Raw genomic sequence first — 23,355 nt, 5'->3', positions numbered from 1 at the left:
GGCGACAGGAGTGATGTTGCCATCAACCATAGAGATGGGGGTGCAGCTGGACAGAGGAGGGCTAGTGGTGGGAGTTGCTGCAGTGGTGGAGGTGCAGCTGGACTGAGGAGGCCTGGAGATAGAAGCTGCCGCAGAGGTGGATGTACAGCTGGGCTTAGGAGGCCTGGTGGTGAGAGCTGCCACAGAGGTGGAGGTGTGGCCGGGTTCAGAAGGCCTGGCAGTGGAAGCTGCCGCAGAGGTGGATGTGCGGTTGGGTTCAGTAGGCCTGGTGGTGGAAGCTGCCGCAGAGGTGGAGGTGCAGCTGGGCTCAGGATGCCTGGTGGTGGAAGCTGCCGCAGAGGTGGAGGTGTAGCTTGGCTCAGGAGACCAGGCGGTGGAAGTTGCTGTAGAGGTGGAGGTACAGCTGGACAGAAGAAGCTTGTTGGTGACAGTTGCTGCAGAGGTGGAGGTGCAGTCAGGCGGAGGAGGCTTGGCGATGCAGGTTGCCATTGAGGTGGAAGTACAGCAGGGCAGTGGAAGCAGTATAGAGGAAGCAGCTGTAGTGGTGGGGGTGGAGGGAGCAGCAGCAGAGGTGGAAAAAGCCACACTGTCAAACCTGTTGTAATATTGGTTGAAAGTATTGGCTCTGTCCACATCACCTTCCACAGACTGAGAGTTCTTCAGTCTGTATCCAATGATGGTCCTCATGCCCCTCCACACCTTGGTGTTATTGTTCTCCAGCTATCTCTACCTTTTTGTTGTACTCCACCTTAGCTCGACATAATGTCTTTTTAAGCTCCTGTTGTACACTCCTCCGCCTTTCTCCATCCCCATCGCACACATCGCCCTCTTTTTCTGGTTCAGGAGGTCTTTGATGTCACTGGTGATCCATGGTGTATTATTTGGATAGCACCTTACAGTCGTCACTGGAATCACAGTGTCCCTACAGAAGTTAATGTAGTCAGTGATGGTGCTGACCCTCCTGTCCATGTCAATGTCCATTTCGTCTTCCTCCAGCAGTACAGCCCAGTCTGTGACATCAAAGCAGTCTCACGCCGTTGTAGGTGCCGCCCTCGGTGGAATGTAAACAACTATGACGACTGTGTATGGGAACTCTCTGGGCGCATAGAACGCACGGAAACCAACTGACAGCAGTTTGATGTCTGGACAACAAACCCATCTCTGATTAAAGAACAGTATAACACCCCCGCCTTTCCGCTTACCGCCGCTCGTACTCAGGTCACGATCCGCTCGTACGGCTGTGAAGCCAGGAATGTCCACACATGAGTCTGTGTGCTGTCGTTCAGCCAGGACTCAGACAGACAGATCAAACTGATCTCCTTATACAGCCGTTGGTTCCGCACAAGCGCCTCTAACTCATCAAATTTGTTTGGTAGTGAGTTACGGTAGTCGTCCACTATTCCGGCACGTCAAGCCGTATCCAACGCATCCAATTCATTTTGAATGAAATCCGGCCGATCGTTGTCGCCGTGCTCGCAAAGCATGCTGGGATTCCGGCACGGCGAGCGGCGGACCTGCGGCACGTCAAAAAGTTGGGCTCGGCCGAACTTTATGCAAATTTGCCACGGCAGACGGAGTGCGTTATCCAATGACAGTAGATCATGTGATCTCCTGTGTCGGCTCAGCAGCAGCAGCAGCACAGCAGCTCTCCTCGCTCGCAGATCCACAGCCATGGTGAAATACGAAATAATGTTCCATTGCTGACGATTTATACACATTCATTTCCCTCCAAAACTCAAATGTTTAGAGGGAGAAACTTCGGTTGGTTAAAATCACAAGTTATTTACTTTCCCCCGGAGCCCGTATGTTCTATCTACAACTTCGTATACAAGCCCCTCTGTACACGCCTACTGCAGTAGCAACACGGCGAGACTAGGCATCCAATCCGGCGAGTTAAGTTGACGTGCCGGAATAGTGGACGACTACCCTTAGGGTTTCCCATAATCACCGAGGGCAGAAAAAGTTTGTACCTCCACCTCCTGTTGTGCCTCTTTGCCTTAAGTTTCGCTCCAGCTCTGCATCCACGGTACAGCTTTTTAAGCTCGGTCGCAGCAGGTGTTGTAGCTGAAACCGTGGTCTGTCCTGGGACCATGGTCTCTGGGACGGACCAGTGGTCACTACCACTAGGGGCACTAAAGACACTGGTCCTGACCAGCTCCTCAGTGGTCTGTCCCATGGTCCTTGTGGTGTGAATGGTCTGTGAAGCGGTTTTTGTCATTTTAATACATATTCTCCCTTTTCAGGTCGTGGTGGCAGCACTGTTTGATGAATAAATCATAATCTTTTGTCCATAAAATACAAACTTCTATCGTTTTTATTATTTATGCGGGTCCATGTAGCCATGACCAGCTCCTCAGTGGTAGCGACCAGCTGGTCTCTGGCACGGACCAGTGGTCACTACCACTAGGGGCGCTAAAGACACTGGTCCTGACCAGCTCCTCAGTGGTCTGTCCCGTGGTCCTTGTGGTGTAAATCATTTAGCGGGTGGTCTGTGCAACGGCTTTTCTCATTTTAATACATCTTCTCCTTTTTCTGATCATGGTGGCAGCACTGTTTGATGAATAAATGTCATCGATCACAATCTTTTGTCTATAAAATACAATCTTCTATTATTTATGCAGGTCCATGTGGTCACGACCAGCTGGTCTCTTGCACGGACCAGTGGTCAATACCACTAGGGGAGCTAAAGACACTGGTCCAGCACTGTTTGATGACTATAAAAATCTATGAAATACAATCTTCTATTATGCAGGTCCATGTGGTCACGACCAGCTGGTCTCTGGCACGGACCAGTGGTCACTACCACTAGGGCCGCTAAAGACACTGGTCCTGACCAGCTCCTCAGTGGTCTGTCCCGTGGTCCTTGTGGTGTAAATCAGTGAGTGGTCTGTGAAGCGGTTTTTGTAATCTTAATACATCTTCTCCCTTTTCTAGTCATGGTGGCAGCACTGTTTGATGACTATAAAAATCTATAAAATACAATCTTCTATTATTTATGCAGGTCCATGTGGTCACGACCAGCTCCTAGTGGTCACGACCAACTGGTCTCTGGCACGGCCCAGTGGTCACTACCACTAGGGGCGCTAAAGACACTGGTCCTAATGCTGATCAGCTCCTCATTGGTTTGTCTTGTGGTCCTTGTCTTCTGCCTGTTGTCTTAACCAGAGTGGTCTTTGGAGTAGTTATTAATATATTTATATATATGTTTTTTTAATATAATTAATTAAATTATTAATATATTAGATGAATGACCTCATTGACCTGGTAAAGCAAACGCTGTCCTTGGAATACAGCTTCCTGCCAAACACTGACTTCATTATTGACGTCATGGTGCCAGAGGTATGTTCCAATTTTAGTTGTTGAACAGACATAAAGGTATCCATTAATGTCACAGTTCTAACATTCTAACATAATTATATTTATGGGTAATCAAGTAACAGTAAGCTCAATTCTATCTGTTAATTTAACATTAATAAAACTGGTAATGTGTCCTTCCTCAATTTATTTATTTTTTGCCTTTGTTGTCCTGAACTAAAATCTCTTTTATGCAGGCCACAATTGACATCCTCATGAGATTTGAGGATGTCTCGAGATTTTATGCCGAGAGAGTCCTTGGAAGGATCATCGAGTGATCAGGTGCTGGATAAAAAAGATTTGAGATTATTAAACTTTTACATTTTTGGATCTCCATTTGATGTCTACATTTCTTCCACTAAATTTATTTGACCGTTTCTAGAACAAGATTTGATACAAGGGTAATGCGACAAGCTCTTAAAATGCAACACATTAGTTTAAACTAGTCAGGAAGAAGGACCTGCATAATCGATGCACTAGTCATACAACTACAACTAATGATAATTTAATCATTATGATTTCTATTAATATTAATGATCAATATTTGACAGACAAAAGATCATTTTACATGTATTCAGCACAGTGTTGCCAACAGAATGAGAAAAGGGAGATGTATTGAATATAGGCTACTAATATATTAATTTAATTAATTATATAAAAAAAACACAATATAAATATATTAAATACTCCAAAGACCACTCTGGTTATGACAACAAGCTGAAGACAAGGACCACAAGACAAACCAGTGAGGAGCTGATCAGCATTAGGACCAGTGTCTTTAGCGCCCCTAATGGTAGTGACCACTGGTCCGTGCCAGAGACCAGTTGGTCGTGACCACTAGGAGCTGGTCGTGACCACATGGACCTGCATAAATAATAGAAGATTGTATTTCATAGATTTTTATAGTCATCAAACAGTGCTGCCACCATGACCAGAAAAGGGAGAAGATGTATTAAGATTACAAAAGCCGCTTCACAGACCACTCACTGATTTACGCCACAAGGACCACGGGACAGACCACTGAGGAGCTGGTCAGGACCAGTGTCTTTAGCGCCCCTAGTGGTAGTGACCACTGGTCCGTGCCGGAGACCAGCTGGTCGCTACCACTGAGGAGCTGGTCATGGCTAGCCTGACTACGTCATATTCACGATTCTAGTCAGAATGTGAGTCTGATACCACTCAATAGAGTTTTGAGTATGGGGCGTGTTTCAACCGAACCAGGAGAAAAAATGCCTCTTCGCTCAATTAGATAGACCTACACAACCAATCAGAGCAACGTAGTATGTGACGTAGATTAAGCAACACACACTTGTTGTAGGAAGGACGGCAAAAACATATTTTCTATCGATAAAAGCTAATATCGCGTTCCTCTGTTCGTCTTTCAAAATTAATGCTATGTGGAGATCCTGTAGAACAGACTCGATGGCAGAATCTACACACCCTAGCTCTCCAGCGGCAGCCATGTTCAGCTCTTTAGTGACGTAGTCGATAATGTCCCTGTTGATCATCTGTCCATCATCGTATAAAGCCCGCCCTGGCAATCTGATTGGGTCGACCGATTCTTGGTCGGGCATAATGATTTCCCAACTGAGCAGAGCCAGACCGAACTTCCCAACCAAAACTTTTATGGGCAGGGCTAAGTTCGGCTGGCACCCAGGCTAGATCATGGCTACATGGACCCGTATAAATAATACAAACGATAGAAGTTTGTATTTTATGGACAAAAGATTATGATTTATTCAAACAGTGCTGCCACAATGATCAGAAAAGGGAGAATATGTATTAAAATGACAAAAGCCGCTTCACAGACCATTCACACCACAAGGACCACGGGACAGACCACTGAGGAGCTGTCAGGACCAGTGTCTTTAGTGCTCCTAGTGGTAGAGACCACTGGTCCGTGCAAGAGACCAGCTGGTCCTGACCACACGGATCTGCATAAATAATAAAAGATTGTGATTTCTGAAATTTATCCATGCACCTAACAATGTGGGCAAACCGACTGGAGTAGGGAGAAAATACTAAAGCCGCTTCACAGACCACTGAGGAGCTGGTCAGGACCAGTGTCTTTAGCGCCCCTAGTGGTAGTGACCACTGGTCCGTGCAAGAGACCAGCTGGTCCTGACCACATGGACCTGCATAAATAATAGAAGATTGTATTTTATAGACAAAAGATTGTGATCGCTGACATTTATTAATCAAACAGTGCTGCCACCATGATCAGAAAAGGGAGAATATGTATTAAAATGAGAAAAGCCGCTTCACAGACCACCCGCTAACTGATTTACACCACAAGGACCACTGGACAGACCACTGAGGAGCTGTTCAGGACCAGTATATTTAGCGCCCCTAGTGGTAGTGACCACTGGTCCGTGCCAGAGACCAGCTGGTCGCGACCACTGAGGAGCTGGTCGCTACCAGTCTCTCTAGCGCCCCTAGTGGCAGTAACCACTGGTCCGTGCCAGAGACCATGGTCCCAGGACAGACCACGGTTTCGGCTACAACCCCCTCTCCTCGGTCGGAATTGGATGTTTAATTCCGCGTCCAATCATTGACAGTGCCAACAGTTCTTCTCTGCTTTAGTAGTAGTGCACATTGTCAAAAAAAAAATTACAAAAAAAAAAAAGCAGATCAATAAAAATAACTAAAAATGTTTAGATAGAAACTAAAAATGAAAAATGACAAATAATCATATAAACGACGAGAAAAATTGAGAGCTACACAGACTTGCTGCTGATAAGGCCGGCGCATAGCAACCGAGTGTGCAAATCAAATTAATGTGCAAATCCACTCAGGTAGCCTAAATATTAACTAATATTAACCTATAATAACTATTGACAGACGTGTTAGACGAACTGAATAAATTATTGCATGAAATTGCATAAATCACTGGTAACTGAAGTACATGGTAGACTCCTGAAAATAACATTTGCCATGTTTCTAATTCTCTCCACAGACTAAGTTTGTGTCTGACTCCCCAGCTGCCCACACCGCTTTGGATGGTGCTGTGAAAGGTATGCACTTCTACAGTCACCTCCAGGCAGAGGATGGTCACTGGGCAGGGGACTACGGCGGACCTCTTTTCCTGCTCCCGGGTAATTCAAGTCATTCTCCTGTTTTATAACTGAAATGAGAATCATTCATATTTTGATTCTAGTTTAATTCAACCAGAAAGCACTGTGGCTGTCAATAATGTGCATTTCCCCTAAAATTACTTGAATTATCTGATATAATTTCTGACGCTTATTGGAAACTTAAAATACTTTGACCCGTCAAATCTATGTTGTCTGGGACTGACACGATGGGCAGTTTAAATTTTTTCAATTGTCACAGTGAACACAATTTGAATTTTGAATTTTGAAGACACCAACTTTTGTTTCCAAATGTATTTTTGTCTGTTCTTGTCATCTTTTTTTCTTGTTTGTTTGTGTTCGGATTTTCCAGGTCTCCTAATCACATGTCATGTGGCTAAGATCCCCTTGCCTGAGCCCTGGAAGAAGGAGATGGTGAGGTACCTGCGCTCAGTTCAGCTGTCAGATGGAGGCTGGGGTCTGTAAGTTTACATACTTTGGTATATTAAAGCACACTCTCAGGGGAGATTATTAAAGTAATGCCAGTAAATTAATTCACGTAGGATTAATAAATAAATTAATGAATGGTTCATTCATTCAGATGGGACATGCCCAAAACACCACTCCTGGGAGGCATCCCACTCTACAGGATAGATTAGTCCACATTCATCTTTTGCCAAGCAACCAACAAACATGGTTGGGTCCAAAAACCAAAGGAGTTCTACAAATATAATCAACCTATCTGACAAGAAAGAGAAGACGCTTCATCTGTCCCAGTTATTTAGTCTCGCTATGCTATCTTAAAGTCTTGGACCATTCAAGGACATACATTGCGTAGTATGAGCAGAGTGGACAAGTACAAGATAGGAACATAGGTTATTTAGAGAAATACAGATTATGAACAGATAATGTTTAAGAACAAAGCCAATTATAATACTTTGGTTAAACAGCATGAAACAGAAAATAAGATTCCTCTACATGCGGCCTTTAGTTGCAAAGTTCAGAATCAAGGATAAGATCAAATGGTACAAGTCAGACTTTTACTTACCTGACAGAACTTTAGTGTTTATTAATGCTCCCAAAATGATTATAGGAGAATGTGTAAAAAAATAAAAGAACATTTTTTAGAACATTGATCATGGCAGCAGTGTGTTTGCTGTTTCTCTGCAGACATATTGAAGATAAGTCCACTGTGTTTGGCACAGCACTGAGCTACATCTCATTGAGGATCCTGGGTGTGGATCCTGATGACCCGGACATGGTTAATGCCAGGAACAACCTCCACAGCAATGGTCAGAATAAAGTGAAATTTAGTCAAACACACTCTTTTTAATTTCTCCTTCGTTTCATTGCAGATAGAATGGACCCAGGGTATTTAATGTTTTGTGTTGTCCTCTTTCTTTCTTTTGTTAATATACATCCATTCTTATGTTTACGGTCCACTAAACACTTCCCAAAAATTTGTGACGAAAGGCAATATAGGGCTAGTAATGAGGTAGAAAAAATATTGTTTGTTGTCTGTAGATCACATCAACAGGTGATTTAAAACATGATTTGAGGTGAAAAGATGGACAAAGATGGAAAAAGATGGATCTCCAGTTTGTGAACTCGTGTTTTACAAATTGAACAGTTTAAAAACACATTTCATCAAAGAATGAATGAAAGGGATTTCCATTTTTCTGCTTCTACAGTACGTGATACCATCAAATGATTCAATGAATCTGGAGGAATTTGAGTGTGTAAAGGGCAAGGGTAAAAGCTTAAGCTCGACACCCAGCCCCTAGACGGCACCACATTAAGATATGTCATTTATCAAGAGCTGATGAAACCACACATACGAGAGAGTTTGGTGGGAAACCTATTCCATGCATGATGATACAAAGCTGCATAAAAAAAAAACTATTTACAAAATGACTGGTTAAAAATAAAGGTACATTTTTCACATTTTTGTCTGATTTGAGGTTGTGTGCTTCCTGCTGCTAACATGTAAGCTGTGTTGTCAGGATTTCATGTTGCTAACAGTACACTAAAGCTCTTTGTGTGGTTGATTTGGTACAGGTGGAGCGGTTGGTATTCCATCGTGGGGTAAATTCTGGTTGGCTATTTTAAATGTCTACAGTTGGGAGGGAATGAACACATTACTACCAGAGATGTGGTAAGCACAAAAACCCATGGTGGTCTCTCCTAACTGCTTTAAACATGGTGATTATATGCCAGCTGGTGACTTAGAGCAGCAGAGCATGGGAACAGAGATACAGTGTGAATCATTTCCCCTCTTGACAGATTCATGAACAACTAAACAATTTTTTTTCTGTTTCAGGTTGTTTCCGACCTGGGTGCCAGCCCACCCCTCTACCCTGTGGTGTCACTGTCGGCAGGTCTACCTCCCCATGAGCTACTGTTATGCTGTCAGACTTGCCGCCGAGGAAGACTCTCTGGTTCTCAGCCTCAGACAGGTGCTGAAAACACAACAAAACCACTACTGGGCACCATGCTTGTTATTTTGAAACCAGAAGTCATTAAGCATGTTTACTAGGGCTGGGAAACGATTAAATTTTTTAATCTAATTAATCACATGATTTCCCTGATTAATCACAGTTAATCACATTTGTACGCAAAATCCAAAAATGAATTCAAAAGTAGTGCATAGCTTTTAGCACTTAGTTTTATTTTAAATGTGCTGCCATATGAATGAAAGTGCCATAACATTTGTTGTGCAAACACACTTTTAACATCAGCATTTGTATGTAGTTTTTATGTAGAAGCCTTGCTCCACTTTCTGTTACCTTGAATGACTTGCTGGTATCAATTGTGTGTTTTGCCTTTAAGTGATATTTTAGACTGGAACTACTACGGTAATAAGACAATTCAACTTTTTTTTAAATTTATTTTGAAATACGTGCTTTTATGTTGAAACAAGTAAAACATGAATTAATGCCGGTTAGCTCTGTGAGCTTAATACAGATACCGAGGAGCATCTGTAGCGGTAATGTCCAACTTTAAAATGAAAATGGCCGAGTAAAAGTTCCGTACCCTTCTCCATGTTTGGTGGTTCCGCAGCAGAAAGCAACAGACTTTTACAATAATAAAACCTTCGTTAATGCGCGATAAAATATTTATCGGCGTTAAAGAATTTACAAGTTAATGCGATAATAACGAGTTAACTTGCCCAGAACTAATGTTTACATGACATTTAGAAAATAACACAATTGACTGCATCAGTTCTACTAAAACCTGACTGACAAATTGCATGTAAACATGTTGGTGTGACCAAAATGGTACAAAATGAAGTTTCTTAAAACCACACTAAGGCACTCAGATCATACAGTTGGGAAGACAATCTTTCCTGGTGGTATATGCTCAGCTAGACTCGAATGAGCTCTCATAGAATCCTGATTTTATAATGGCAATAATTTTTATCTGACAAAGTCACCATTCAAGTACCTTAACGACAACATCTGTCCAGTGAATTAGGCTGTACTTACATGTACAATGCTCTCCCACTGAGAAAGTTGAGAGTGGCAGAATGTTTTGAACAGTTTCTCACGCAGTTGACAGTGCCACAGGGTCGGATCTTCTTGTGTAAATAAGTCGATTTTCCTCCCATTTGCGTAAACTGGGACAAGGACTGTGTTGTAATTAAATGGCCAAGTTGAGCTGTAAACGACATTTTGGACATTGGACATTATGCTGTGACATTATCATACAGTTAATATTAATGCATAATGCAGCCAATGCAGAAAATTGGGATTTTTGTATTATGATGTATAGAAGAAAAGTTAAAAATACCCTTTTTACTTCCACATAACCCTGTATTTGAAACAGACGAAAAACAGCCATACGATGATGAATCTATAGCTCATTTGCTTGATGGACCTTTTTTGCTATAATCGTGGGCAAAATTGTTGTTATTTCAGTTTCTGGTAATTTAGGTCCTGAATCATTTATTTGTTAATCCTCTGATTATTTTCTGGACTATTAACCATAGTTGCTATTTTTCTTTTAATGAAAAATCTATCTGTATGTGTCCAGTTATATTAAAGGGCTTTTTCATGAAGGTGGAACTGGTAACCTTGATGATTATCATTGTTTTATTGTCAAACCTTGCAGTGAGCTTTGTGCCCTGCATGGTGGCATTTGTTCCATTTCTCCACACATTGGCCTACTTGGTTCTTAAATTTGAATGTTTTTCATTAACCTGTCTCTCTTTGTGCTTCAGTGTAGTTGTATTGAGGGGATGAAATTTTGATTTTGTGTGATCTTCGTTTGAATCCCAGAAACAATGCTGGTCGTGCAGCACAATAAGTGGTTAGTAACTTGACTAAAAATCCACAACAAAGACACAAATACATGCTTGAGAAGGGCTGAGCAATTTTATCAATACTGCGATATATATCGATATTTTGTTTCCCAATAAAGTATCGATTTTTCGGCCTCAAGTATCGATTTTAATTTAAAAAAATTTTTTTTTATATATATTTTTTATTTATTTATTTTAAAGCAAACTTTATTGAAAAGTCAGACATTCCAATTAGTGAAAACACAGAACATTAATATACAATACAATGCCAGGGGGTCACATTTTACAAAACAGTGATAAATTAGTTCATAAAAATGTTATATAAAGTGCATAGCTCTCACGTTTGTTTCTGTTTGTCTGGCGGTGTTGTCCTTCCGCTTCAAAGGATGGACCACCAGTCCAATCAGCGACGATTCATGTCAAATCCCACTGTCCCTTTTTTTTAGAAAATGATGTAAGTGTATCGAATTGAATCGAATCGTTGGCTGAATATTGTGTATCGTATCGTATCGTGAGATTCGTGTATCGCTACAGCCCTATGCTTGAGGGTCTTGCAGAGTCCTGACCTTTGCTTGTAACCCCTTTACTCTATGCTCCTCTTTAGTTGGATGCTGTTCACTGGTTGGTCAATATTTACACACAGAGATCTATATGAGCGGTTGAATTCTTAGACAGAGCTAGTCCACCAAAGTAAGCATAGATTGGAGTATTCATTTTTATAAGGATTTCAGACCATTAAAGCCTCCTCCTGTTCTTCTGCACAGTTGTGCAGTTGCAGCTATTCCCTTTTCTTAACAGATCATCACCCATTGGCAAAAAATGCACCCTACCTTTTCCACCACAATGTGGTTGGTTACATGCAGTCACACATGTTTCTCTAGGACCTTGTTGGATATGTACAATACCAGTCATTTTGGATGAGTATGTGTGTCTGAACTTTTAAGTGGTATTATATGTTAATACTGTGAATTGCAAGTTTTTTTGTTTTTAGTTTATTTATCAAAGTTTGCATAACTTTTTCAATGGTCTTTGTTCTTTAGGAGCTGTATATCCAGGACTACGCCACCATTAACTGGCCTGCTCAGAGGAACAATGTGGCAGCATGCGACATGTACACACCTCACAGCACACTCCTCACTGTGGCCTACAGTATGTATAGTCAAGTCAAGTCAAATTTATTTGTATAGCACATTTCATGTACAAAACAATTCAAAGTGCTTCACATAAAACATAAGCATTGCAGCAGGGAGTGTAAGAAGCATTAAAAATACATAAAAGAACATAAAGAGTAACAAATAAGATAATTAAAATGAAAAAAACAAGCAACAGTCTAGATAAGTTCAAAGATACCGTGCAGATGTAATGCATAAACTCATGAGAAAAGAAATGTTTTTAACCTGGATTTAAAAAGGTCTACATTTGGTGAAAGTTTAATCTCCACTGGCAGTTTGTTCCACTTATTTGCAACATAACAGCTAAATGCTGCTTCTCCATGTTTAGTCTGGACTCTGGACTGGACTAGCTGACCCGAGTCCTTGGATCTAAGAGCTCTGCTAGGTTTATATTCTCTGAAAATATCACGGATGTATTTTGGGCCTAAACAGTTCTGGGATTTGTAAACCATCAGCAGGCTTTTAAAATCTATTCTGTGACTGACTGGAAGCCAGTGTAAAGATTTTAAAACCGGTGTGATGTGTTCAGATCTCTTAGTCCGGGTTAAAACTCTAGCAGCACCATGCTATTTTTGGGAAGTCCAGTTAAAAGACCATTACAGTAATCGAGTCTACTGGAGATGAATGCATGGATGAGTTTCTCCTGTTCTTTTTGGGAGAGAAAACCTTTAATTCTGTTGATGTTTCTGAGTTGGTAAAACGCTGCTTTGGTGACAGCTTTGATGTGAATGCTGAAAGTCAGATCTGAGTCTATCAACACTCCAAGGTTACGAACTTGGTCAGTGATTGTAAGGGCCCAAGTCTCAAGATATTTATCAATGCTGAGCCTCTTCTCTTTGCTCCCAAACAGAATGATCTCAGTTTTGTTTTCATTTAATTGTAGAAAATTCTCTCTCATCCAGGTGTTTACTTCCTCCAGACACTGACACAGTACGTCTGCTGGGCTGCAGTCGTCTGGTGACAGTGATACATAAAGTTGTGTATCATCTGCATAACTGTGATAATTGATGTTAAGGTTCTGTAATATTCTGTAAAGTTCTGACCCAAAGAGAGCATATACAAGTTAAACAGAAGAGGTCCAAGAATTGACCTCTGGGGGACTCCACAAGTCATGGCCACTCGCTCAGATTCATAGCTGCCAATTGGAACAAAATAACTCCGGCCTTCTAAGTAGGACCTGAACCAGTTAAGGACCGTTCCAGAAAGTCCAACCCAGTTTTCCAGCCTGTGCAACAGGATTCTGTGATCTACAGTATCAAACGCAGCACTGAGATCCAACACAACCAGAATTGAAACACTACCTGAATCAGTATTCAACCGAATGTCGTTTAACACTTTGACCAGAGCTGTTTCAGTGCTGTGATGACGTCAGAAGCCTGATTGAAAGTTATCAAGACTTCCACTTTCATTCAGAAAGTCGTTGAGCTGGTTAAATACAACTTTCTCAATAATCTTGGATATAAAAGAGAAGTTAGAGACAGGTCTGTAGTTGTTTATCACAGAGGTGTCTAGAGTTCTCTTCTTTAGGACTGGCTTAATTGCAGCTGTCTTTAGTGATTTGGGAAAAATGCCTGATGCCAGTGAGCTGTTAACTATTTGTAGGAAATCACTTTCTACTGAGGTAAAAACTGTTTTTAAAAAGTCGGATGGTATTATGTCCAGAGTGCAAGTGGTTGATTTCAGATGCCCAACTGTTTCCTCTAGGATTTTTAAATCAACAATATTAAAATGTGACATAACGTCAGAGTTATTTCTAGGTTTTAGACACAGATTAGTTTTCTTGTTTGTCTGTGTGGTGTGAATGTTTTGTCTAATTGTTAGGGACCGAGCAGTGAAACTGCAAGGACCCTATTGTATCTGTAAGGTTTATTATTATTAGGGACCGAGCAGTGAAACTGCAAGGACCCTATTGTATCTGTAAGGATTATTAGGGACTGAGCAGTGAAACTGCAAGGACCCTATTGTATCTGTAAGGTTTATAAGGGACCGAGCAGTGAAACTGCAAGGACCCTATTGTCTCTGTAAGGTTTATTAGGGACCGAGCAGTGAAACTGAAAGGACCCTATTGTATCTGCAAGGTTTATTAGGGACCGAGCAGTGAAACTGCAAGGACCCTATTATATCTGTAAGGTTTATTAGGGACCGAGCAGTGAAACTGCAAGGACCCTATTGTATCTGTAAGGTTTATTAGGGACCGAGCAGTGAAACTGCAAGGACCCTATTGTATCTGTAAAGTTTATTATTTTTCTCCGTTATTTTTATTCTTTGCAAAAGGTATGCGAAAACTCAGGAAATTTTGTGAGCACCACCTGCCAATCGACGACATGAAAGAATCTAAACTTTATATTTTTGGGAGTCGCTCATTGACTCTGTAGCGCCCCCTATAATGCTTATAAATGGTCCCCTTAATAGGATTAGTTTCGCGTAGGACAACGAAATTCGGTACACTCATTAATCATGCCCACACGCACGAAAAAGTCTCATGCCACCATGGTCCCACGTCCACAGGAAGGCGGCCATTTTGGATGGAAAGTGCGTTTTCGTGCCATTTTTGACCGATTCCACGCCTTGCTTAAGATCGAACTTGTCCTACAGATTTAATGCTACAGACTTCAAACTTGGCCAGGTTACTCTTAAGACATGGGGGGGAAAATTCATGGAGAAACTTTTTCAAAACTTAAAGGGCGTGGGCGTGGCAAATCCTCAAAGTTCGATGACTCGCCATCACTCGCCACAACAAATGAAGTCGCTTATAACTCCCACATACATTATCCAATCTGTCCCAAACTTCATACGGTGAATGCTGGACCCAGCCTGAACGCGCACATATTATCATAACGACATCCACCTATAGCGCCACCTGCTGGTGGTCGGAAACATCTCTTTTTTTCCACATCTCGCATTTGATCGAACTCGTCCTACAGATTTAATGCTACAAGCTTCAAACTTGGCCAGATTACTCTTAAGACATGGGGGAAAAGAGTCATGGAGAAACTTTTTCAAACCTCAATGGGCGTGGCCGTGGCAACGCCTCAAAGTTATGACTCGCCATGAAAAATTAAGTCGCTTATAACTTCCACATACATTATCATATCTGTCCCAAACTTCATACGGTGATATCTGGACCCGGCCTGAACGCGCATAGATAAAATAGTGACATCCACCAACAGCGCCACCTGCTGGTGGTCAGAAAAGTCTTTTTTTTCCATACCTCACATTTTATCAAACTCCTCCCACAGATTTAATGCTACAAGCTTCAAACTTAGCCAAGTTACTCTTAAGACATGGAGGCAACAATTCATGGAGAAACTTTTCCAAACTCTGAACGGTGTGGGCGTGGCCATGTGGTGAAAATCGTGTGATGGCGTTTGTGATTTGAAAGCCTTATCATCATCTCAAGGTAATGAAACTTGGTACACACGTCCACCCTGACGACCTCGTACGTATGTAAAGGGTATCGTGTGTGGGCGGAGAAAAATTGCTCAGTGGCGCCCCCTAGTAATTTTCAAAAACCCCTCCGCATTGGAGTTATTATGTGCTCGTACCTACACAGAGGGTATTGTGTGTGTGGGTAGAGCTGCAGCTCCAGCGTCCAGCGCATGCCCAATGTACGCACATCCCAACGTACGCACACCTCGGTCCCGCTCACAGCTGCTTGCAGCTTTCTAGTTCTTTCTTTCTTATTCTTTGCAAAAGGTATGCGAAAACTCAGGAAATTTTGCGAGCGCCACCTGCCAGTCGACGACATGAAAGAATCTAAAGATTATTTGTTTGGGAGTCGCTCATTGGCTCTGTAGCGCCCCCTACGATGCATAAAAATGGTCCCCTTAATAGGATTAGTTTCGCGTGGGACGACGAAATTCGGTACACTCATTCATCATTCCCAGACGCAAAAAAAAGTCTCTTGCCGCCATGGTCCCACGTACACAGGAAGGCGGCCATTTTGGATGGAAAGTGCGTTTTCGTGCCATTTTTGACCGATTTCACGCCTTGCTTAAGATCGAACTCGTCCTACAGATTTAATGCTACAGACTTGAAACTTGGCCAGGTTACTCTTAAGACATGGAGGGAAAAATTCATTGGCCAACTCTTTCAAAACTTAAAGGGCGTGGCCGTGGCGACGCCTCAAAGTTCGATGACTCGCCATCACTCGCCACAAAAATTGAAGTCGCTTATAACTTCCACATACATTATCCAATCTGTCCCAAACTTCATACGGTGAATGCTGGACCCAGCCTGAACGCACAAATATTATCATAGTGACATCCACCTATAGCGCCACCTGCTGGTGGTCGGAAACTTCTTTTTTTTCCTACACCTCGCATTTGTCCTACAGATTTGATGCTACAGACTTCAAACTTGGCCAGGTTACTCTTAAGACATGGGGGGAAAAAATTCATGGAGAAACTTTTTCAAACCTCAAAGGGCGTGGCCGTGGCGACGCCTCAAAGTTATGACTCGCCATGAAAAATTAAGTCGCTTATAACTTCCACATACATTATCCTATCTGTCCCAAACTTCATACGGTTATTGCTGGACCCAGCCTGAATGCGTACATATTATCATAGTGATAAACACCTATAGCGCCACCTGCTGGTGGTTGGAAATGTCTTTTTTTTCCCACACCTCGCATTTGATCGAACTCCTCCTACATATTTAATGCTAAACGCTTCAAACTTGGCCAGGCTACTCTTAGGACATGGGCCAAAAAAATCATTGGCCAACTTTTTCAAAACTTAAAGGGCGTGGCCGTGGCGAAGCCTCAAATTTATGACGCGCCATAAAAAATTAAGTCGCTTATAACTCCCACATACATTATCCAATCTGTCCCAAACTTCATACGGTGAATGCTGGACCCAGCCTGAACGTGCACATATAAAATAGTGATATCCACCTACAGCGCCACCTAATGGTGGTCGGAAACTTCATTTTTTTCCACACCTCTTATTTGATCAAACTCCTCCTACATATTTCATGCTAAAATCTTCAAACTTGGCCAGGTTACTCTTAAGACATGAGGGCAAAACTTCATGGAGAAACTTTTCCAAACTCTGAACGGTGTGGGCGTGGCCAGGCGGTGAAAATCGTGTGATGGCGTTTGTAATATGAAAGCCTTATCATCATCGCAAAGTCATGAAACTTGGTACACACGTCCACCCTGACGACCTCGTACGTATGTAAAGGGTATTGTGTGTGGGCGGAGCAAAATGGCTCAGTGGCGCCCCCTAGAAATTTTCAAAAACCCCTATGCATTGGGGTTATTGTGTGCTCGTACGTACGCAATGGGAATCGTGCGTGTGGGCAGAGCTGCGCGACTACGGCGTCCAGCGCATGCCCAACGTGCGCACATCCCAACGTACGCACACCTCGGTCCCGCTCACAGCTGCTTGCAGCTTTCTAGTTATTAGGGACCGAGCAGTGAAACTGCAAGGACCCTATTGTATCTGTAAGGTTTATTAGGGACCGAGCAGTGAAACTGCAAGGACCCTATTGTATCTGTAAGGTTTATTATTATTAGGGACCGAGCAGTGAAACTGCAAGGACCCTATTGTATCTGTAAGGTTTATTATTAGGGACCGAGCAGTGAAACTGCAAGGACCCTATTGTATCTGTAAGGTTTATTAGGGACCGAGCAGTGAAACTGCAAGGACCCTATTGTATCTGTAAGGTTTATTATTATTATTATTCTTTCTTTCTTTCTTTCTTATTCTTTGCAAAAGGTATGCGAAAACTCAGGAAATTTTGCGAGCGCCACGTGCTAGTCGACGACATGAAAGAATCTAAACATTATATCTTTGGGAGTTGCTCATTGGCTCTGTAGCGCCCCCTACGGTGCTTAAAAATGGTGCCCGCAACGGGGTTAGTTTCGCGTAGGACAATGAAATTCGGTACACTGATTCACCATGCCCAGACGCACAAAAAAGTCTCCTGCCGCCATGGTCCCACGTAGACAGGAAGGCGGCCATTTTGGATGGAAAGTGCTTTTTGGTGCCATTTTTGACCGATTCCACGCCTTGCATAAGATTGAACTTGTCCTACAGATTTCATGCTACAGACTTGAAACTTGGCCAGGTTACTCTTAAGACATGGAGGGAAAAATTCATTGGCCAACTTTTTCAAAACTTAAAGGGCGTGGCCGTGGCGACGCCTCAAAGTTTGATGACTCGCCATCACTCGCCACGAAAAATTAAGTCGCTTATAACTTCCACATACATAATCCAATCTTTCCCAAAGTTCAACCGGTGATTGCTGGACCCAGCCTGAACGCGCACATGTAAAAAAGTGACATCCACCTATAGCGCCACCTGCTGGTGGTTGGAAATGTCTTTTTTTTTCCACACCTCGCATTTTATCAAACTCCTCCTACAGATTTCATGCTACAAGCTTCAAACTTGGCCAGGTTACTCTTAAGACATGGGGGAAAAAAAATCATTGATCAACTTTTTCAAACCTCAAAGGGCGTGGCCGAGGCGACGCCTCAAATTTATGACTCGCCATAAAAAATGAAGTCGCTTATAACTCCCACAAACATTATCCAATCTGTCCCAAACTTCATACGGTGAATGCTGGACCCAGCCTGAATGTGTACATATAAAATAGTGACATCCACCTACAGCGCCACCTGCTGGTGGTTGGAAATGTCTTTTTTTTTTTCCACACCTCGCATTTGATCAAACTCCTCCTACATATTTAATGCTAAACGCTTCAAACTTGGCAAGGCTACTCTTAGGACATGGGCCGAAAAAATCATTGGCGAACTTTTTCAAAACTTAAAGGGCGTGGCCGTGGCGACGCCTCAAATTTATGACGCGCCATAAAAAATTAAGTCGCTTATAACTCCCACATACATTATCCAATCTGTCCAAAACTTCATACGGTGAATGCTGGACCCAGCCTGAACATGCACATACAAAAAAGTGATATCCACCTACAGCGCCACCTAATGGTGGTCGGAAACTTCATTTTTTTTCCACACCTCTTATTTGATCAAACTCCTCCTACATATTTCAAGCTAAAATCTTCAAACTTGGCCAGGTTACTCTTAAGACATGAGGGCAAAACTTCATGGAGAAACTTTTCCAAACTCTGAACGGTGTGGGCGTGGCCAGAGGTGAAAATCCTGTGATGGCGTTTGTAATATGAAAGCCTTATCATCATCGTAAAGTCATGAAACTTGGTACACACGTCAACCCTAACGACCTCGTGCGTATGTAAAGGGCATTGTGTGTGGGCGGAGCAAAATGGCTCAGTGGCGCCCCCTAGAAATTTTCAAAAACCCCTATGCATTGGGGATATTATGTGCTCGTACGTACGCAATGGAAATCGTGCGTGTGGGAAGAGCTGCGCGACTACGGTGTCCAGCGCATGCCCAACGTGCGCACATCCCAACTTACGCACACTCGGTCCCGCTCACAGCTGCTTGCAGCTTTCTAGTTATTATTATTATTCTTTCTTTCTTTCTTATTCTTTGCAAAAGGTATGCGAAAACTCAGGAAATTTTGCGAGCGCCACTTGCCAGTCGACGACATGAAAGAATCTAAACTTTATATTTTTGGGAGTCGCTCATTGACTCTGTAGCGCCCCCTATGATGCTTAAAAATGGTCCCCTTAATAGGATTAGTTTCGCGTGGGACGACGAAATTCGGTACACTCATTCATCATGCCCAGACGCAACAAAAAGTCTCTTGCCGCCATGGTCCCACGTACACAGGAAGGCGGCCATTTTGGATGGAAAGTGCGTTTTCGTGCCATTTTTGACCGATTCCACGCCTTGCTTAAGATCGAACTTGTCCTACAGATTTCATGCTACAGACTTCAAACTTGGCCAGGTTACTCTTAAGACATGGAGGGAAAAATTCATTGGCCAACTTTTTCAAAACTTAAAGGGCGTGGCCGTGGCGACGCCTCAAAGTTTGATGACTCGCCATCACTCGCCACAAAAAATTAAGTCGCTTATAACTTCCACATACATAATCCAATCTTTCCCAAAGTTCAACCGGTGATTGCTGGACCCAGCCTGAACGCGCACATGTAAAATAGTGACATGCACCTATAGCGCCACCTGCTGGTGGTTGGAAATGTCTTTTTTTTTTCCACACCTCGCATTTGATCAAACTCCTCCTACAGATTTCATGCTACAAGCTTCAAACTTGGCCAGGTTACTCTTAAGACATGGGGGGAAAAAATCAGTGGCCAACGTTTTCAAACCTCAAAGGGCGTAGCCGTGACGACTCCTCAAATTTATGACTCGCCATAAAAAATTAAGTCGCCTATAACTCCCACATACATTATCCAATCTGTCCCAAACTTCATACGGTGATTGCTAGACCCAGCCTAAATGCGCTCATATAAGATAGTGATATACACCTACAGCGCCACCTACTGGTGATCGGAAACGTTTTTTTTTTTCAACAACTCGCATTTGATCGAACTCCTCCTACACATTTTATGGTAACAGCTCCAAACTTGGCCAGATTACTCTTTAGCAAGGGGGGAAGAAAAATCTTGAGAAACTTTTCCAAACTCTGAACGGTGTGGGCGTGTTCAGGCGGTGAAAATCGTGTGATGGCGTTTGTGATTTGAAAGCCTTATCATCATCGCAAAGTCATGAAACTTGGTACACATGTCCGCCTTGTCGACCTCGTACGTATATAAAGAGTATTGTGTGTGGGCGGTGCTAAATGGCTCAGTGGCGCCCCCTAGAAATTTTCATAAAACCACTCCGCATTGGGGTTTTTATGTGCTCGTACGTACGGAGAGGATATCGTGCGTGTGGGCAGAGCTACAGCCCCAGCGTCCAGCGCATGCCCCAACGTACGCACATCCCAACGTACGCACACTCGGTCCCGCTCACAGCTGCTTGCAGCTTTCTAGTTATTATTATTATTCTTATTCTTTGCAAAAGGTATGCGAAAACTCAGGAAATTTTGCGAGCGCCACGTGCTAGTCGACGACATGAAAGAATCTAAACATTATATCTTTGGGAGTTGCTCATTGGCTCTGTAGCGCCCCCTACGATGCTTAAAAATGGTGCCCGCAATGGGGTTAGTTTCGCGTAGGACAATGAAATTCGGTACACTCATTCATCATGCCCAGACGCACAAAAAAGTCTCTTGCCGCCATGGTCCCACGTACACAGGAAGGCGGCCATTTTGGATGGAAAGTGCGTTTTCGTGCCATTTTTGACCGATTCCACGCCTTGCTTAAGATCGAACTTGTCCTACAGATGTAATGCTACAAACTTGAAACTTGGCCAGGTTACTCTTAAGACATGGGGGGGGAAATTCATGGAGAAACTTTTTCAAAACTTAAAGGGCGTGGGCGTGGCAACTCCTCAAAGTTCGATGACTCGCCATCACTCGCCACAAAAAATGAAGTCGCTTATAACTCCCACATACATTATCCAATCTGTCCCAAACTTCATACGGTGAATGCTGGACCCAGCCTGAATGCGTACATATTATCATAACGACATCCACCTATAGCGCCACCTGCTGGGGGTTGGTAACATCTCTTTTTTTCCACATCTCGCATTTGATCGAACTCGTCCTACAGATTTAATGCTACAAGCTTGAAACTTGGCCAGATAACTCTTAAGACATGGGGGGAAAGAGTCATGGAGAAACTTTTTCAAACCTCAAAGGGCGTGGCCGTGGCGACGCCTCAAAGTTATGACTCGCCATGAAGAATTAAGTCGCTTATAACTTCCACACTCATTATCCAATCTGTCCCAAACTTCATACAGTGAATGCTGGACCCAGCTTGAACGCGTACATATTATCATAGTGACATCCTCCTATAGCGCCACCTGCTGGTGGTCGGAAATGTCTTTTTTTGCCACACCTCACATTTTATAAAACTCCTCCTACAGATTTAATGCTACAAGCTTCAAACTTAGCCAGGTTACTCTTAAGACATGGGGGCAAAAATTCATGGAGAAACTTTTCCAAACTCTGAACAATTCGGGCGTGGCCAGGCGGTGAAAATCGTGTGATGGTGTTTGTGATTTGAAAGCCTTATCATCATCACAACGTCATGAAACTTGGCACACACGTCCATCCTGAACACCTCGTACGTATGTGAAGGGTATCGTATGTGGGCGGAGCAAAGTGGCTCAGTGGCGCCCCCTAGGGTACTTAAAAATGGTCCACACATTGTGGTTAGTTTTGCGTGGGACGACGAAATTCGGTACACTCATTCATCATGCCCAGACGCACAAAAAAGTCTCATGCCGCCATGGTCCCACATCCACAGGAAGGCGGCCATTTTTGATGGAAAGTGCGTTTTCGTGCAGTTTTTAGCCGATTCCATGCCTGGCATAAGATCGAACTTGTCCTACAGATTTCATGCTACAGACTTCAAACTTGGCCAGGTTACTCTTAAGACATGAGGGGAAAAATTCATGGGGAAACTTTTTCAAAACATAAAGGGCGTGGCCGTGGCGACGCTTCAAAGTTTGATGACTCGCCATCACTGGCCTCAAAAAATTAAGTCGCTTATAACTCCGACATACATTATCCAATCTGTCCCAGACTCCATACGGTGATTGCTGGACACAGCCTGAAAGCACACATATTATCATAGTGACATCCACCTATAGCGCCACCTGCTGGTTTTTGGAAACGTCTTTTTTTCCCCACACCTCGCATTTTATCAAACTTCTCCTACAGATTTAATGCTACAACCTTCAAACTTGGCCAGGTTACTCTTAAGACATGGGGGGAAAAATATATTGAAAAACTTTTCAAAACTCTGAACAGTTTGGGTGTGGCCATGCGGTGAAAATCGCGTGATGGCGTTTGTGATTTGAAAACCTTATCATCGTCGCAAAGTCATGAAACTTGACACACACGTCCACCCTCTCAACCTCGTACATATGTAAAGGGTATCGTGTGTGGGCGGAGATAAATGGCTCAGTGGCGCCCCCTAGAATTTTTCAAAAACCCCTCCGCATTGGGGTTATTATGTGCTCGTACGTACGCAGAGGGTATCGTGTGTGTGGGCAGAGCTGCAGCTCCAGCGTCCAACGCGTGCCCCAACGTACGCATATCCCGACATACGCACACCTCGGTCCCGCTCACAGCTGCTTGCAGCTTTCTAGTTATTATTCTTTCTTATTCTTTGCAAAAGGTATGCGAAAACTCAGGAAATTTTGCGAGCGCCACCTGCCAGTCGATGACATGAAAGAATCTAAACTTTATATTTTTGGGAGTCGCTCATTGGCTCTGTATCGCCCCCTACGATGCTTAAAAATGGTCCCCGCAATAGGATTAGTTTTGCGTGGGACGACGAAATTCGGTACACTCATTCATCATGCCCAGACGCACAAAAAAGTCTCAGGCCGCCATGGTCCCACGTCCACAGGAAGTCGGCCATTTTGGATGGAAAGTGCGTTTTCGTGCCATTTTTGACCGATTCCACGCCTTGTATAAGATCGAACTTGTCCTACAGATTTAAT

General features: G+C 43.1%; 1 protein-coding gene across 1 annotated transcript in view; it reads left to right on the top strand.

Annotated features, from left to right (window-relative positions):
* Positions 1-23,355, top strand: part of lss (lanosterol synthase (2,3-oxidosqualene-lanosterol cyclase)) — a 67,121-nt gene that overhangs the window by 2,686 nt on the left and 41,080 nt on the right. Inside the window, exons 3-8 of the mRNA XM_075478997.1 lie at positions 6,311-6,449; positions 6,799-6,907; positions 7,596-7,717; positions 8,484-8,580; positions 8,746-8,881; positions 11,766-11,874. Coding sequence (XP_075335112.1) covers positions 6,311-6,449; positions 6,799-6,907; positions 7,596-7,717; positions 8,484-8,580; positions 8,746-8,881; positions 11,766-11,874 — 712 coding nt within the window. The remainder of the gene's footprint in view (positions 1-6,310; positions 6,450-6,798; positions 6,908-7,595; positions 7,718-8,483; positions 8,581-8,745; positions 8,882-11,765; positions 11,875-23,355) is intronic.

Source organism: Odontesthes bonariensis, chromosome 12, assembly GCF_027942865.1.
Source record: "Odontesthes bonariensis isolate fOdoBon6 chromosome 12, fOdoBon6.hap1, whole genome shotgun sequence".
NCBI lineage: Eukaryota > Metazoa > Chordata > Actinopteri > Atheriniformes > Atherinopsidae > Odontesthes > Odontesthes bonariensis.
The sequence above is the reverse complement of the archived record's forward strand: the minus strand, read 5'-3'. Positions and strand labels throughout refer to the sequence as shown.